Genomic DNA, 16,671 nt, shown 5'->3' with positions numbered 1-16,671 from the left:
AACTTGGTTTATTTTATATAATGTTTGTTTAAAAGCAGAGAAAGTTGTGGATATTAATTTAGTCCACGAATAAGGAAGAAACAGTTAGGAGTCTAACCAGTAAATTCACATTAACCTGCATCCATTTTAAAGGACAATTTATTTTTATAGATTTATGGATTAATTGTTTCAGCCCTACTTTATGCGCGAAAATATGTTTTCATAAAGCAGTGTCTTGTAATCCCATGTGATCAGCCAAATGTAAACAAACATGTGCTATTACCAAATGTGATTCATACGACTGTATCACATAAGCCTCGTATTCCTGAGACATTGACATTTCATCAAGCAAAGTAAAAACTCTGAATTAAGCTCTCTGAACACTCAAGCCTTGCAAATGTAAGGCCAACTTAAGCCTCACCTCATTAATTTAAGACTTTTTGTGTTGTGACTCGATGTTGTGAAGCCACTCCTTCAGCTTTGCCCTTTGAATGGCCAATGAGCATGCAAATGTCACTGTGGTTTATGGCTGGCTTTTTAAGTTAGCACTTAGGTTTGGATCGGCTGCCCTTTTGATAGCGCCATATAAATGCAAAATTGTTACCGTGGCTATCAGTCACATTTATAAACTTTGCTTACATGGCTGAGCGATTGTTCCTGGATCAGTTCAGAGTAAAAAGGTCCGACTGTTCTGCAGAACAAACATCCATCTGATGTTTCGTTTGTTTCATTAAGCAGTCACTTGTGTGTATAGTGCATTTCCTTACATTCAGGCTTTGAATTGGACGTCTTAGCACTTGGCTACAAAGGCGCCTGGCTTCCAGCCGTGTGCGTGTGCGTGTGTGTGTGTGTGTGTGTGTACGCACGCAGGGCAGATCAATGGAGGCTCGCAGCAGGCTGACGGGCAGCCATTCACCTCTCCCATGTGCAAAACCTGGAAAAAAGAAAAGGGGAAAACAAAAAGAGGGAGAAAGGAGGGGAGCATGTGTCAAGAGAAATCCTTCAGGTGCTCTTTTTTTATCTTCCTTTTTAATATTCTTCAAAGGAAAGTTCCTTGAGTGTTTGCGTTGTGTAAGACTCCTTTTGTTTAGTTTCTTTTCCCATTAGCCTTTAACTCAACCTGACGGCTACAAAGCAATAAAACCCCTCGATCTCAAAGACATTGCACCATTGCTTGATTAATTTAATTACAGGGAGTATTTATTTGTACTGCTTTTTGCTCAGGGCTGCAGCTTCCTTAACAAACAAGTTGGATTGATTTTTAATTGGATTACTGCGTCATGTCCACCTGTATCCGTTCTGATGATGCATGTGTATATTTGCTAATACAGATAACACCTGCTGACTAAGAACAAGGAACCACAAGATCAGGCTTCTTTTGGATTTGGTTCTCATTTGGCCCTCCTCCATCATTTACATGAGACATGGAAATATGTCCATGTTGTTTTCAAAAGCTTTTACCGTTTGGTTGAAAGTGGAAATGTTTGGATCTGTAAAGGCCTTTCATAGGCAAGCTTGTAGCAGTGTGGCTAGTTGCTAATGTCTTACCACACCAACATGTTTTATGTTTTAGGGTTTTAAAAGTAATAGTTTTGGGGGAAACCAAGTTCACTTTCTTGCCAAGAGTTGTATGAAAAGATTTATACCACTTTTATGTCTGTATCATAAATCTGAAGCTACAGCAGATAAGCTAGTTTGCTAGTGGAGCCTCGCAGATGGGGGTGCTGCAGCACCCGCGTCCATTTGCGCTGTCTCGGAGACCCCACGCAGCAGGAAATGAACCCAGCTCACACTGTCCGCTCCTCGCAGCAGCGAGCCTCGCACACGGCACCCAGACCCCACGCAGCATTCTCATCTGTTTGTCATTACTGGTGTCATTTTCTGGTTGCTAACGCCATTGTAACACATAATCACTAATGTTCCGCTGTAACGGTGGAGGACTCATCAGAGCACAGTGGGCTCATAAGGAGGGGGGGGGGGCAGGAGCTCCAACAAGCCGTTTAGGACAGAGAGTGAATACACATACTACACAGAGATGCTGTTTGAGAAACCAATGTGAGCTTGGAAAATTGCACAATATAAATCTATTCTAGACCTCAACAATGGAATTATGGTCAGTAGAAATGGCCATGACATGGGACCTTTAAGCTTTTAATATTTTTTTGAAAGAAATGTGTTAATCTTAAAGTGTCTGGTGTTAGCGTGGTCACACCCTGGTTCGTGTGCAAACAGCCCAGGTTGGGAAGGTCTGATTTTCTGGTAGCTAGAAAATCTCAGAGTTGATGAGAAATGTTTGTCTTTTAATTGTTGCGAAAAGTGGGAGGTAACACTGAAATTCAACTAGGCCTACATTAACATGAGTCACGCAGTGAACATTTCTCCATGAAGAAAGTAGTCATCATGGTAATTATCATACAGGCTGTGATTTAGCCCGATTAGAGTTCAGCGATGGAAGTGTGTGTGTATAGTGTTGTTTTATGCTCACACATGAGATATGCTGATAATAAGCTGAAGGAGAGTAATTAGATAAAGAGAGGATTTGAAACAGACTGGCGTCTCCAAAGTACAAATACTGTCAACTTGAGTGGTGGTGATGATGATGTGTGATGTGTTGTACGTGTGGGTGTGCGCTTGTGTGTCTGTAGGTGTGTGGCAGCTGCTTCTGACAGACTGTGTGTGTGTGTGTGTGTGTGTGTGTGTGTGTGTGTGTGTGTGTGTGTGTGTGTTTCATAAGAATAGTCCTATTGATATCAAAAAGTGGATTCCAGCCATTTAATCAAAATCATTTGTCACATCCTGTCAGCTTCGGGAGAATTTCTGCCAAGACTCCTCGTGCAAGAACACGTGCCTGATAGAAATGGATACTGATGGTGGGACTCTCCCCTCAGAACGTGTTGGGATGCGACCAGTATTTAGTGATTCCCGGTAACAATATCAGTTCAGAAGAAAGCAAAACGACAACAAAGGAGTTTGTGCAAACACTCCCCTCGATCCATCATCACCTGTCGCTGTTTTGTTATCAATTTCAGTGTTGGGGATTTAGTGTGTCAGTGTTGCCATTGGAGGATGGTGTTGGTTTGACAGAGCCAGTGCAGACTTGAACATTAGCGGCTTAACACTTTTCTCTCATCGTTCCTCTCCTCCCTCTCTCCAGTCGGGGCCTGCTAAGTATTCAGCTTTGTTTATGTTATGCACAGCCGCACACACACGAAAGCGCTGAGCTGTTTGTTGCTTAACATATTTAAGATGAACTAGGGATTAAAATAGAGAAACGTTGGGTAAGAGTTGCACAATTATCTGGTTTCAGATCCCTCCTCCTTTCCATTATGGTTAACAGTGTATTTATAAATTAATCTCAAGAGACGCAGTGTTGTGTTTACATCAACGCACAATGAGCGTTTGCTCCGCTCCACATGTTGGCAGTGTGGTAGCTAAACCTCGAGGAAGGGCGCTCCCATTTTAAAAAGTAAACAAATGGCTCCGGGTTTGCGTGTGACCAAATCGGAAGTTCTGAAATGTGGTGGTAGTGCAGCAGAGCTCAGTGGTTGTTATCAAGAGTCGGTTCACCTAAATTGAGGGAAAAAACGTTATCTAAAAATGTGTCAAGCCACTTGTCTGCCACTTCAATCAAAAGCAAATTTGTTTACATTTGCTTTTAGGTCATTAGGATTCTGAGAAATGTTCATAGACTCTCGGACAAATTCAAGGAGCACTCAAAGGATTTTAGTATTAAACAAGACGCAGATATAAAAAGCGCGGTTAAAATTCACTCTGCAGAAGCCAAGATATCCTGACTTCCAGGTATGACTCCAATAAAACTCAATCCTACATTTCCCAACATGCCACGCTATATAGTCTCTCATTATACCCTCTCTGCCTGGTAAATGCATACTATCAGACAGCAGTGCAGTCTTTCTGTCTGTCTCTTTAACCTGCTTCTGCTAAACCTCCACTTACTCTTGTTTAGGATAGTGTGTGGCAGGCTGGGGGGGGTCAGTCCAGTGTTGTTGTTGTGCAACGGAGTGAGTGAGCTGTTGTGTGTCAGCTTGTCTGCTACCTATACTGTTTGCCTCCTGGATCAGATTGTGTTTCTGAGCCCGACTCGACCGCACACGGGGGGAAGGGGGGGGGACCTCCCTGCTCGCTCGCTGACGGCTCAGTGCCTCATTTCAGTCCCCCCACACATGCATTCATACACTTTTTTGCTTCTTCACGCTATAACTGAGAGCAGAGCCTCAGGCGGCGGCTTAGGCCTTAAGTTGGTTTGAACAAGAAGCTAATTTTCTCAAATTCGCACATACAGAGTGAGTAGACTTCACCCCCCCCTCAGGGAATTTTTCACTTGCATTCCCTTCACACTTTAGCTCAAAGCTCGCCTGTCAAATTGTGCGAAGGGTTCCTTTTTTGTCTGATGGCCTGAAAAGCTGATTCTAAGGCAAATTTAGGTCTGGGGAAAAACGCTGCACATTTAATGATGATGATGATATTTCTGTTTTTCAAGGGTGTGTACTGAGCAGTGAGACTGTAAAGTACCATACCACAATAACATGACAGTCTTATGGGGATAACCAACTGATTCTAAGGTAGGGCTGCTCAATTAATCGTATTTGAATCGTGATTACGATTATGGCTTGCAACGATTACGAAAACAACGTAATCTATATAAAACGATTATTATTTTATTATTAATATTATTACTTTTTTTTTTTTATATAATTTTTTTTTTGCTTTTTCAGTTGAATTATACTTAAAGTTCAGGGTAATCAACTGTTAAAAACATACTGTTCACATTTTCCAATAAATGGATGTTTTCATAGTCAATTAATAATCGCATTCAATCATTGCAATTACAATTATTGACCCAAATAATCGAGATTATGATTTTTGCCGTAATCGAGCAGCCCTATTCTAAGGTAGTCTTTGGGTATTTCCATCAAAAATACCCATCATTTACTTAAAGGTGTTTGTTTGGTTATTAGAGCGTTGGGAAGTACCCTTCAAATCCACAAGCCAAAAGACACCTTACATTTGTCCCAGTGGCCAGAGGCAGAGTCATTCAGCGTGTGTGTGTGCATGTAGGTAGTTTGGTCACACTCCACCTCTGCAAACTGCAGTAACATGTGATTTGTTCTGCACACTGAGTTTTCTCCTCTTCAAAAGCACTTCCACGAAATGTTGGAAGCCCAAAAAGTGTCATTAAGGGGAAAAAAATCATCAAAAGCAATGAGTAAACACAGGACTGTATCTGGCACTGAGGACAGGGAAGTTAGGCACTTCATAATGATTCAGGGAACGTGTCTATTTTAAAGTCATGAGGGTTTTATATTCTACAATTGAACATGGCGAGTGTTTTTGAAATGCTTGGTTAGATCTTTTAATTTGATGATTTAGTAGAAATGGCAGGATCTGGTATTTCTCAAATAATTGTATGTTTTGAAAAGAAGGAAATGCAACCACAGAGTTTCGGCAATTGTGAATGGAGAATAAATTGGACAAAATATATATTGTAGCTGAACATTTGGAAACAGGAAATGTTGTGTTTTTGATGGCTAGTATCCTGGAGTCTCGTATTTCCAATATGCTGGCCCTGTACAATACAACTAACAGATATAGTTATGGCAAGTGTTACAGAAATGATTTAATGATGAATTACTTTCATCCTTTAAACAAACATCCTTCATCTTTATTGATCTGGATTCTGAGAAGAGCATTTTCTTGCAATTTCTGGACAACTCTTTTACAAAGGTCCAACTAATTTCTCTTGCCTTTTGGTTTCATCCTCCTCATCATCCTCCTCCTCCTCCTCCTCCTCCTCCTCCTCCTCCTCCTCGCTGTGCTTCAGTCGTCCCGCCGGGCCGCCGGCTAATGACAGACATTACTGCACATGTTGGCTTCACCGAGCGAGGAGAGAGATGCCCGCGACCTTTCCTCTGCTGACTGCAGCACTTTACAAGGCCGAGTGTGTTTTGAAGGAGAGCTTCAGGGTGTGTTCTAGTGGCATGCATGAGTCTGTTGTGGGTGGGTGTGTGTGTTTGCTCCATATCATGGTGTAATCTTGATGTAGGCGTGGACATTGGCATTCCAGTGGCGAGTCCATGGAGATGACCAGTAAAAAGTGGTTGGCATAAAGAATTTGGAAGAAAAAAAAACACTATACAGACCTCGTGGTGGCTTTGAAGGGTTAAGTCTCTTTCAGAGGACACACACACACACACACACACACACACACACACACACACACACATACACACACACACACCATGTATACATCACTTCAGGGGACATTACATTGACTTACATGCATTTCCTGGAGACTTACCCTAACCATAACCAACACATGCTGAACCCTTACCCTAAACCTAACCAAGTCTTCACCCTAAAATGAATGATTTTAGGGTGAAGACCTCCATTTTGTCCCCATAAGGGAGGAGAGTCCCCACACGTGACTTTGTAAACAGATTTAGGTCCCCACAAGTATAGTAATGCTAGGCCACACACACACCGAGAAAATATTGCACTTAATGATGAGGCTAAAAACTGTCGGGACAAAACAGTCAAATGAGGCAGAGTTGCATTTCTAACTTCTGCTGCATCAGCTGTGTGTGTGTGTGTGTGTGTGTGTGTGTGTGTGTGTGTGTGTGTGTGTGTGTGTGTGTGTGTGTGTGTGTGTGTGTGTGTGTGTGTGTGTGTGTGTGTGTGTGTGTCCCAGGATGAGAAGAAGGCAGGGAGAAAGTGTGTTGTAAATCCCCAGCCATGCAGCGCCATCCTGCCAGAGACCTCTGTGCTAATGGCAGCAGGAGGAGGCTGTGTGTGTGTGTGGCAGCAGGAGGAGGCTGTGTGTGTGTGGCAGCAGGAGGAGGCTGTGTGTAAAAAGAAACCTCCTAATCGACTGCAGCTCTGTCTCCAGCCTCCAGGAGCCTGCTCATCCTCTAGAGCTGTAATTACATAAAGATTAGTCCCTCCACACTCCTGCAGCATCTTTTCCATTTCTGCGCCAACATCCTCTTTCCAGGAGGAAGCAACTACTGTTCCCGCAATGACATGTGATTTACACGAGGGCACCCAGCACTTTGCCCCAGGCTCAAGTAGCTCTGTGGAGAAAGGATTTCAAACGGATGCAAAGAAGCACTCTTATTGACTGGCCGTTAAGATGAGGTATGAGTGTGTGTGCTAATAGCATTACTCGCTGCACTCAGTCTGGTCTCTAATAGGCTTTGTGGTTGTTTTCCATCACCGCTCTGATCCAGATCCAGGCCGGTAACACTGGCTTCAGATCAGCACTTCTGACTCCAGACTTTGACCCTTCACACACTCTCCCTCACTCTCTTATTATTTCATTACACACTAATGCAGTCACAACCTGAAACCCTCCCATGCCGGTTCAACTTTATTATTAGCTCCAAGGAAATGTGGTGAGCTTTAAAAGCTTGATTTCACATCCTAAAACAAACACAAGTCACTCAAAACACAAGATTACAACCTGCTGTTATTTGCAAAACACTATTGACTGTTTTCTTAAGTAGGGTTAGCTACACGCTTTGTTAGCGATACCAATATGTTCCTTTATTGACACCTTGATTTGAGAGATGTCGACGTGTTTTTCTACAAAATCCTTTTTGTTTATCGAAGTGAGGGAAGGGTAGCAACAAATATTTGATGGATTCAAAATTGTTAGAGATAATAGACAGACAAGTTTGAACCCAAATCAGCAAATGATAGCATGCTCACATCACATTCAAGCAATACACAAGGAAAAATATTCCTTATTCGTTGTTGCATAATGCCAACATTAATTCACGCCTTCAATCACTTTAACAGTTTCCAACACTGGAAATGACACATACAGACCGTCGCTTTCTCACCACACACACACACACACACACACACACACACACACACACACACACACACACACACACACACACACACACACACACACACACACACACACACACACACACACANGAAAATATGTTTCATAAAGCAGTGTCTTGTAATCCCATGTGATCAGCCAAATGTAAACAAACCATGTGCTATTACCAAATGTGATTCGATACAGTCGTATGAATCACATTTGGTAATAGCACATGGTTTGTTTACATTTGGCTGATCACATGGGATTACAAGACACTGCTTTATGAAACATATTTTCGCGCATAAAGTAGGGCTGAAACAATTAATCTGAATTTACTGGTTAGACTCCTAACTGTTTCTTCCTTATTCGTGGACTAAATTAATATCCACAACTTTCTCTGCTTTTAAACAAACATTATATAAAATAAACCAAGTTCACTTTCCAACATGAAGCCGTTTGCTCCCTGACCAGCCTCCCTTTGTGTTGTGTTATCTCTCAAACCATCACACTGTTGTTCTGTATGTGGCGACTCTTAATGAGGCGAATCAGGCGACTCTCAGAGTTAGCCTCTATGCAAGTGAACGGCAGCGTGACAGGAAGGGGGGTGAGGTTGTTGTCCTGAACCCGGGATAGTGTTACCTCCACGTGTGTCGGATCTACCTGTCCTGATAGGATCCAGTTACACACCAACACACACTGAGACCACCTTACACAACATGTGGGTCAGTGCAGAGCAAACACGTGTGGAGAGCGGAGCACCTTAAGGAAGGACAGCGAGGTGTACATTTCCAACATGACGCCATCCTTTAAAAAGAAAAACTCCCATCACCAACTTCCTCCTGCAATTACTCAGCAGCATCATGCTTATTAGGATGCACTGGTTGCCATGGATACAGCTTCTGTGATAGAGGGTGAGGGATGAAGTGAGGAAGTCCCTAAGATCTGTCAAAAAAAGTGTAGTTCTGCACACACTCTTGCCTAACCATCTTGCATAATCAAATGCATATACATATATTTGATTTTGGAGACCTGGAGGAGTTGAAAATGGAAACTTTGAACCTGCAGAAGAAAAAAAAAGCAATGGCACTTTCTCTCACCTTGAACACCTCTGAGAAGAAGCCAGCGCCGATCTTCTCGCAGGTGAAGTCATCCAGGCGGGCCAGGCTGGACACGGCGCTGCGCAGGGCCCGGTACGAGGACGGCCGGATCCGGTTGGTCCCGTGGACGCTGTGCATGGGCGGCTCTGCCTCCCTCTCCTGCTCCGGCTCGACCCTCTCCGTCTCCATCTCCATCCCGGTAGGAGGTGGGAGGAGGACGTGGGAAGTGTGCGTAGTTACAATCCAGCCCGACTACTGTTTACATTTCCCATGTCCACCACAAGGCCAGAGCGCAGGGGGTGAGAAACTCTCAGTTTGGGGGGGGGAGGGGGTAATGTCGCAGCTGTGGTCGGGCTGTGTCACAAATTCCTGAACAGCCTGTCTAACAAAGTAAGCACGCGCCTAGGTGCATCCTGCAGAGTCAATGCGCAGTTTGGGTGAAGTCCCTCATGCCGTGCAGCAGAGGAGGCTGTGCCGATTTGGAAACTGCGCACACTGCTGCTGCTGTCTTGGCAGTGAGCTCTCTCTCTCTATTTTTCCTCCTCTCTCTCGGTTCCCTTAAGTCTGCTCCTCCTGCAGTGAAAAAGGCCGGGGCTCCCCTCTTGGTTCCACCAATTGAATCCCGGGTTTCCAGTGCGCACAGCGCTGCCTCCGTGACGCTGCAGCCTATTAAAGCTAAAGAGGGGGCAGAAAGAGGGGCGTTAATACACTAAATCATAAAGTGTGTGCATATGATAATCCGACACTACAAACTCACACTGGCTGAATCTATAAAACTTTTCAAATGTATGAAACATCATAATGCTCCTTTTTTAGACGTCACAAGATCTGACGCACGTTGCACCGAGGCATGATGAAGCTGTTTTAACGCCGCTCAAACATTGGGCTTTATTACCATGAGGGCAAACAGGATCAGAATTCAATGAGGACATGGTGAAAACAATAATGTCATTAAAAATCAATCAAGAGTGGCCTAAATGAGAGTGTGCTATCTGCTCTCCAGTGATAACAGCCCTGAATGCAGCATGATATCGCCTCTTATTGTTATTACTGCACTTTGCACACACAGGGAAGCCTTAAAGCTGATCCAATCACCCGGCTGTATTCATGGCTGCTGCACTAATGCTCGCTCAGTCACAGTATTATTATTGGGGGTCTCTAAAGAGCGCCTCCTGAAGATGCTCTGCAGGAACCTGCGTGTCCACACTGCCTGACTGCGGCTTGTGAATTATGGATGCCGAGATGAGAGGAGTTTGTGGGCTCATCTGTCACGAACTCCAGTCCCCCTTCTCATAATTCACAGTCAAACCGAAAAAACGCTGACGCACACCAAGCACCGACGCGCGTTCGCCCGCAGAGGAGGACTCACCTGGCCTTCTTCTAGGGACATAACCTCCACATGTGTCCTCTGATGAGACCCAGATTCCGGATCGTCCTGTTACCGGAGCTCTTGTTTTACTAATTCATCATCTTTGTGCGCAGGCTTCACGCACGCGGGCTCCGGTGGTTTCGTTTTACGTGCCCGCGCTGCCTGCCTCGCTGTGGGCTCGGTTGCATGAAGGAAGAAGGGGAGCGGTGACTTTTGCTGTGCTTTATTGGAGGCGGCAAGAAGGGGGCGGGACCAACACGTGATCACAGCAAAAAATGCACCTGGGGGGCGTTGGAACCGGCCCCCCTTTTTACTTGATTATCATGGTTGTGCATCATAGCTGTCAACATTCTATTTAACTAGAAAAGATTAAATAATAATAACAATAATAATAATAATAATAACAAACTATCTGGATTCATTATGCTGAAGTTATATATTTGTTTGTTAAAATATCTATTTGTGTCTAGCTTCTTTAGCGGTCTAGGGGCCCTGATGCAACAATTAGCAGTAGGGCCCCTTTAGACCACCATCTTAATCCTGTGTAACATGTTTCCTCCAACTCCAATTAAAAGGTGCAGGCAGAGGACTATATAAAACACAACATAATTGATTTGGGAATATTTAGCAAGTAGGCTAAGCAGAAGAAGTATATTATTAGTTATTTCAACTGATGTTGTGACAGAGGCCAGGGCCTGCTTCAATTAATACTGTGGTTAATTAGAGCAAATTAAGAAATTATTATTCAAGCAAAACTCTATAAAATGACTGCCCAACAAGGGGTGAGGTGCTCATCACTGGAAGCATACTTAAAAGAAGGAAGAATTTGCACGATACATTTCTGATTTTAAGATAAATGCATATTGAGCCAGTAAGAGAGCCAGGACAACACTTTATTTCTGCTATAAAGTAACATGCGGTGAATCTTGTGATACCCAGTGGAACACTTCGACCAAAAACTGTTTTTCAGATTGTTTTCAAATGCTAAATATTAGATTTCTTTGAGAAATATTAAAACTTAATGAGCATAGAGAATTATGCTACCTGTGAAGGGGGTCCAACGAAGCATGGCAGCGCTGTTAAGGGTTGGAAACTAAAACAGTTTGAAACCAGATGTCTACCTGATGTCACCTTAGACTTTAAACTGTGTTTATTAAACTAATTTGAAGACTGAGACTAAAAAGGCACTAAAAGGCTCCTAGCTGAGTAGAAACTTTGCAGTTCAAATACTGTAAATCTGCCCTATGTGAGACATCTAAGACGTTATTAAATAAGGGCATAACAAATAATTGGCAAGTACAGTTGGGATGTGTTCCAATTATTCCTAACTGGCCTGAATGATAACAAATCTACTACATATTTTATATATCAGTTCAAATGAGGCTCCTTCAATGGCTTTTATTTTATGTTTTGTAGCTGCTGCATAAAGCCCTTTTCAAAACCGAGGCTGCAACGTGCTTCACACAAAGATGGAACATTCGTCAAATGGAGAACATTATGTAATAGACAAAAACAGGCCCAGAATAAAATAGGTAAAAACCAATTCTATTGATACAAGATAAAAGAAAATCTAAGAAAACGGAGATGTTTGTGTAAGGAGAGATTTAAAAGAGGACTCTGACTCAGGCGAGGATATTAACGCTCTTTACACCTGATTGTGAAAATTGCACCGGGAACCCAAAATGTGCCTCGAAGCCAAAGACCCATAAAAAAGTGTGTTATACAGCGAGAAGTCGTCTCACACCTCACCGCCACATACTCAGAGAGATGACACACCGTTAACACATTGGGCTGGAGGTGTGTGATGAGGTCCTCTGTACAGATCTGCAGTCTCTCTGCGTTATGTATCAATCTGTTTATAGGCTCTGTCGTGAAGCCAGAGGAAAAACACTAAAGTCACACCATTGTTGCCGATAATAATGTGTACTATTTATTATTTATTGTACCAATCACTTATTCATCACACAGATTGTTATATCTGTCCAAGTTGGGCTTCAGTGAGCATGTGTACAGGGATTATGTGCAAGCATTCATGCATGTGTGTGTGTAGGTGTGTGACAGGAGATTATGTTGACTTCCGCTGACCTTTCAGACGAGGCTCAGGGTTAATTTATCACCCAGAGGGGCTGTATATTCCCGGGCAGAGATTTTTCTCTCATGACTTTCTATTGTCTTTCATTGACCGGCCGCTCAAATAACTAAACTTTGTGTGTGAAGAGCAAACAACGAGACAATCCCTACACTAACTTTACGGCAAATGCTGAACAATGGCTCGTTGATAATCCCCTTATGTAATGTGAAAATGTTAAGCCTCAGCTGTACTCTGTGCTAAATGGTAAACAGCATTTATTTATTCACATGTCGCTTTTTCCAGTCTTTGCGTCCCCTCGAAGTGTTTTTACATATACATGTCAGCATTCACGTTCGTACAGTGGCAGAAGCTGACGTTCAAGGCTCCGAAATAGATTCACACACAGATGGTAAAGTATCTTGCCCAAGAAAAACATGGGGATCGAACCACCACCTTTCAATTGGTGGCTTTACCTTCTGAGCCACATTCCCCCAGCGCCAAGAAGTAAATATTAGCATGCTCGCACGTTAAACTAAGATGATGCACATTTTAGTTTCTTTTTCTGACATTTTGTAAACTACACGTGTTACAGGACAAATTCTGTTATATCAGGACAAAGTGCCTCACGTGATTTCCTTTGAGGCACAACGGTTAGGCCTGAAGACTGCAAGTGTGAACATGAATATTTGGTGAAAGAAGTTTGTTTAATACTTCAGACCTCTGCAGACCTCATCTCTGGCTCCATGCTGGCTTGTCACTTTGTCAAAGGTTCCTCTGGGGGGAAAGACAACACCTCTGCTGCATCAATTTTGATTATTTAAAAAAATGTTTCTTAACTGCAATGATGTTATAAAATTGAGATGCAAAATACTGAATGAAGCCCATAAGGTCGCTGAAAGCCTGTCTCCATCTTGATTAATGGGTCGCGGGACTTACTGATAGGTTGTCAATAAATCAAAGAAAACCAAAGACCCTCAAAGAAACCAATTCACCTTATTGAAAGACCTGAATCAATATTGGGTCTTTTACGAACAGACGGGCTGACTCAGTATTTATCTAAGAGAGTATATCTAGGAAAATAGCAGCTTCAAAATCCTCAATCTCTTATAATTTATTTTGTCTCCCAATTCTAGCAAGACCAGGCTAAATATCAACGAGTCCATCTTTCTTTTGGTCTCACGAGGGACATAACAAATGTATTTTAATGAGGCTGGCTCTCGTTCAGATCCCCTGCTGAAAAGTTTGATCAACACCCGGCAGGAAGTGGATCAATAACACGCTCCTGCTTGGATCCCCTTATTATAGTTAATTATGTCCAAAAGTGATCCACAACCTGTTAGGAACATCGATTAAAAGAGAGCTTTCCATTAAATAAGTTCCGCTTGCAGAAACAAGTCTCACTCACTTTTGATTTTTATCTATTTTCCATGCAAAAATATGCTTACAATACATGCTCCACAGCCCCAGATCTGTACAGCGCTCCAGTCGGGACCCATGCTGGATATACAGTATTCGCAATAAATAAAACATCATCCTCTCCTGCATCTGAATTTCCAATTTCCACCTATACATCCAGGTCTGGACAGTAAAATCTATATCCTGGGAGTCCCATCTGAGGGTCCCGATGGCGGCCCCTCGTTACGCCTCATCTGTGGAAGCTAACGATCACACTCTCCCCCCCGACCGGCCCATACATGCAGCCGGGCGGGGGGCTAGGGGCCTTTATAATTGGTTTTCAGGGGACACCAGCTGTTTCATGTGCCAGCACGCCTGTCCCCAAAGGAGGAGCATGAGGGGTGAGGAGGGGGAGGGAGAGGAGGCGCCACATGGTCCCCCCCCCATCTCTTTCCCCTCCTCCCAGGCTGGATGAAAGACTTCTGCTGAGTGGACATATAGACAAGTGGAGGAGCTGCTGCATAAAATGCGGTATCTAAAAAAACAGAAATGTAGTCATCACCATTCATTGAGTTTCTTGAACAATAAACCCCCCCAATAATGTGAATTCATGTTATTTGTTGTAAGTCAAATGTCAGTTTAAAAAAAAAGAACAAAATGTAATGCAGTATTATTATTTTTTTGATTTACTGTATATTTGTATCATGTTTTGTTCCATTTCTATTTTTATAAAATGTTTATACAGTAAAGCCTTGAGATGGAAGGCGAGGCTGATGAGTGAAAGGAACAAAGTAAATATGTGTGTATGGTTATGTTTTGAGATAAAAATATATATATAAAAAAAAGCAATTAAACACTTTAAAATTGTAAAAGAAAAAAATGTTTTCAAATAATTTCCTCGTAAATATCATTTTTTTCAATTCATTTAATTTTGAGTTTTCTGTTTGAGTTTGATATTAATTTAAAGGCAGTTTTCATTCAAAGCAGTGGATGGCCGTCCACTTGCATTACCTAGAAATGACCTTAATAATAAGTATAAATTGTGACTTTAAGGGTAATTCCAGGAAGTTAAACCTGCTTCTTCCACCCTGCAAATAAGAATCTGGGTAAAAGACCGAACACAATGATTTTAAGTAATTGAAGAGCTCCCAAACGACCACAAAGACAGTCTCCAACCTCCAGGGACAGCTGCATTGGTCTCTAGGCGCTGGAAAGTGAATCAGAGTGAAGTGCTTGATCCACAGGGAGCCAGTAAAGTAAATGACCGTCCAATAAGAGATGACTGGAACCAAAGGGGAGACTGTCTGTTACCTCATTAGGAAAATTAACCCTATATGCAATTGACTGAGAGTGTAACATGATCCGACTTCAGACAGTTGTTCTCCACAATGTGAAAGACACAATCGTGATCTATAGGTAGAAGGTATGTGGCATTTATCCCGTGACAACAAAGACAGGAAAGAAGATGGAAATCGATCCTAAAGAGCCCAAAGCCATCCTCTGTTGTTCAGCGACCCCGTATCATTTTACCCTGAAGGCCCTTGCAACAGGCTTCACGCCAGAGCACAAGCTAAAGACACCACTTCATCTCCAAATAATGGGCAGTTAGGAGCAGCTACATTTACGTTATGCACTTTCCCCAGACGGCAGCATTTGTCCACACAGGAATACAAACACTGGGAAATTGTGTGTTTTCCCCGCTCTTCCCTCTTGTCTCTACATGCCCGGTGGTTTCTGAGCCTCAGGTTTCACCTCACAGGTAAGGAATGATCTGTTTTCTGCACTCAGTTAAGTCCCTGATATGTTTATGTGATGTTTTTGGACTGGGCGCACTCCCGTCCAGAAGTATTTCTCTTTTAATTCTATGACAGTCACTTCACTTTGTCAACAGATAGTGTATTGCCTCTCAGCGACGTGGTAATGGCTTAAACCGGTTGTAGGTCAACGCCTGTGAGCCAAAGGTTGCAGAAAAACAGACACTTCCTCCGTTAACAGATTTTAAAGAGAACTCACCTCGTTCTGCTGAAAACTTCCTGCCTCTGAGCTTCATCTCGAAAATCAAAACGGGCCGGGAAATTAGGTCCCTCCTGAAAAAAGGGAATCAATAAATAACTCAGCGGGGTGCTGCTGCCATTCTGAGGACATTATTGATTTTACATTTCTTTCATTCACACAGAAGGGCCTTAATATGCAGTGTTCAACATACATGATGAATGCACTCACGCCCTTTCATCAGGTTACACATCAGGCTAATGGAGATGCTTTTTAAACATAACTTGAAGACACAGGAGCTACTATTTCACTTAAATATGTCATAAAGTTACTGTTTAAAATAAATCAGATCACATAATGATAATTTTAGGGTTAAGATGCTATAATAGATGATAGTTTTAATCTTAAAGGTCCCATGTCACGGCCATTTCTACTGATCATAATTCCATTGTTGAGGTATACTGGAATACATTTATATTGTGCAATTTTCCAAAATCACATTGGTTTCTCATACAGCATCTCTGTGTATAGTATGTGTATTCACTCTCTGTCCTAAACGGCTTGTTGGAGCTCCTGCCCCCCCCCTGTGAGCCCAGTGGCCGTCTGNGAATAGATGATAGTTTAAATCTTAAAGGTCCCATGTCACGGCCATTTCTACTGATCATAATTCCATTGTTGAGGTGTACTGGAATACGCGAGACAGCGAAACCCAGCCTGAACACACACACACCCGCATTCTGGCTGGGAGTTAGTGTGTGTGTCCAGGCTGAGTTCCGCGGTGTCTCGCTGCCTCGCCGACCCCACACCAGTGAGCCGGCTCACAGTGTCCGCTCCTCGCAGCAGCGAGCCTCGCAACGTCCCGCCGAGTGTGTGTGTGTGTGAGGAAGTCCGCGGATTGGTCCAAACGTAACGG

The 16,671-nt window shown here is 42.9% G+C and overlaps 1 protein-coding gene across 1 annotated transcript in view; it reads right to left on the bottom strand.

The window, feature by feature from the left end:
• The window catches only part of tesk1b (testis associated actin remodelling kinase 1b), a 21,081-nt gene extending 10,602 nt beyond the window's left edge, over window positions 1-10,479 (bottom strand). The window contains 2 exon segments of the mRNA XM_010785903.1: window positions 8,932-9,606; window positions 10,301-10,479. Coding sequence (XP_010784205.1) covers window positions 8,932-9,126 — 195 coding nt within the window. The 5' untranslated portion in view covers window positions 9,127-9,606; window positions 10,301-10,479.
• Window positions 10,480-16,671: the final 6,192 nt, after the last annotated feature.

This window comes from Notothenia coriiceps, unplaced genomic scaffold (genome assembly GCF_000735185.1).
Source record: "Notothenia coriiceps isolate Sejong01 unplaced genomic scaffold, NC01 NC01_scaffold00028428, whole genome shotgun sequence".
NCBI lineage: Eukaryota > Metazoa > Chordata > Actinopteri > Perciformes > Nototheniidae > Notothenia > Notothenia coriiceps.
This window is presented reverse-complemented; position numbering and strand designations above follow the sequence as displayed.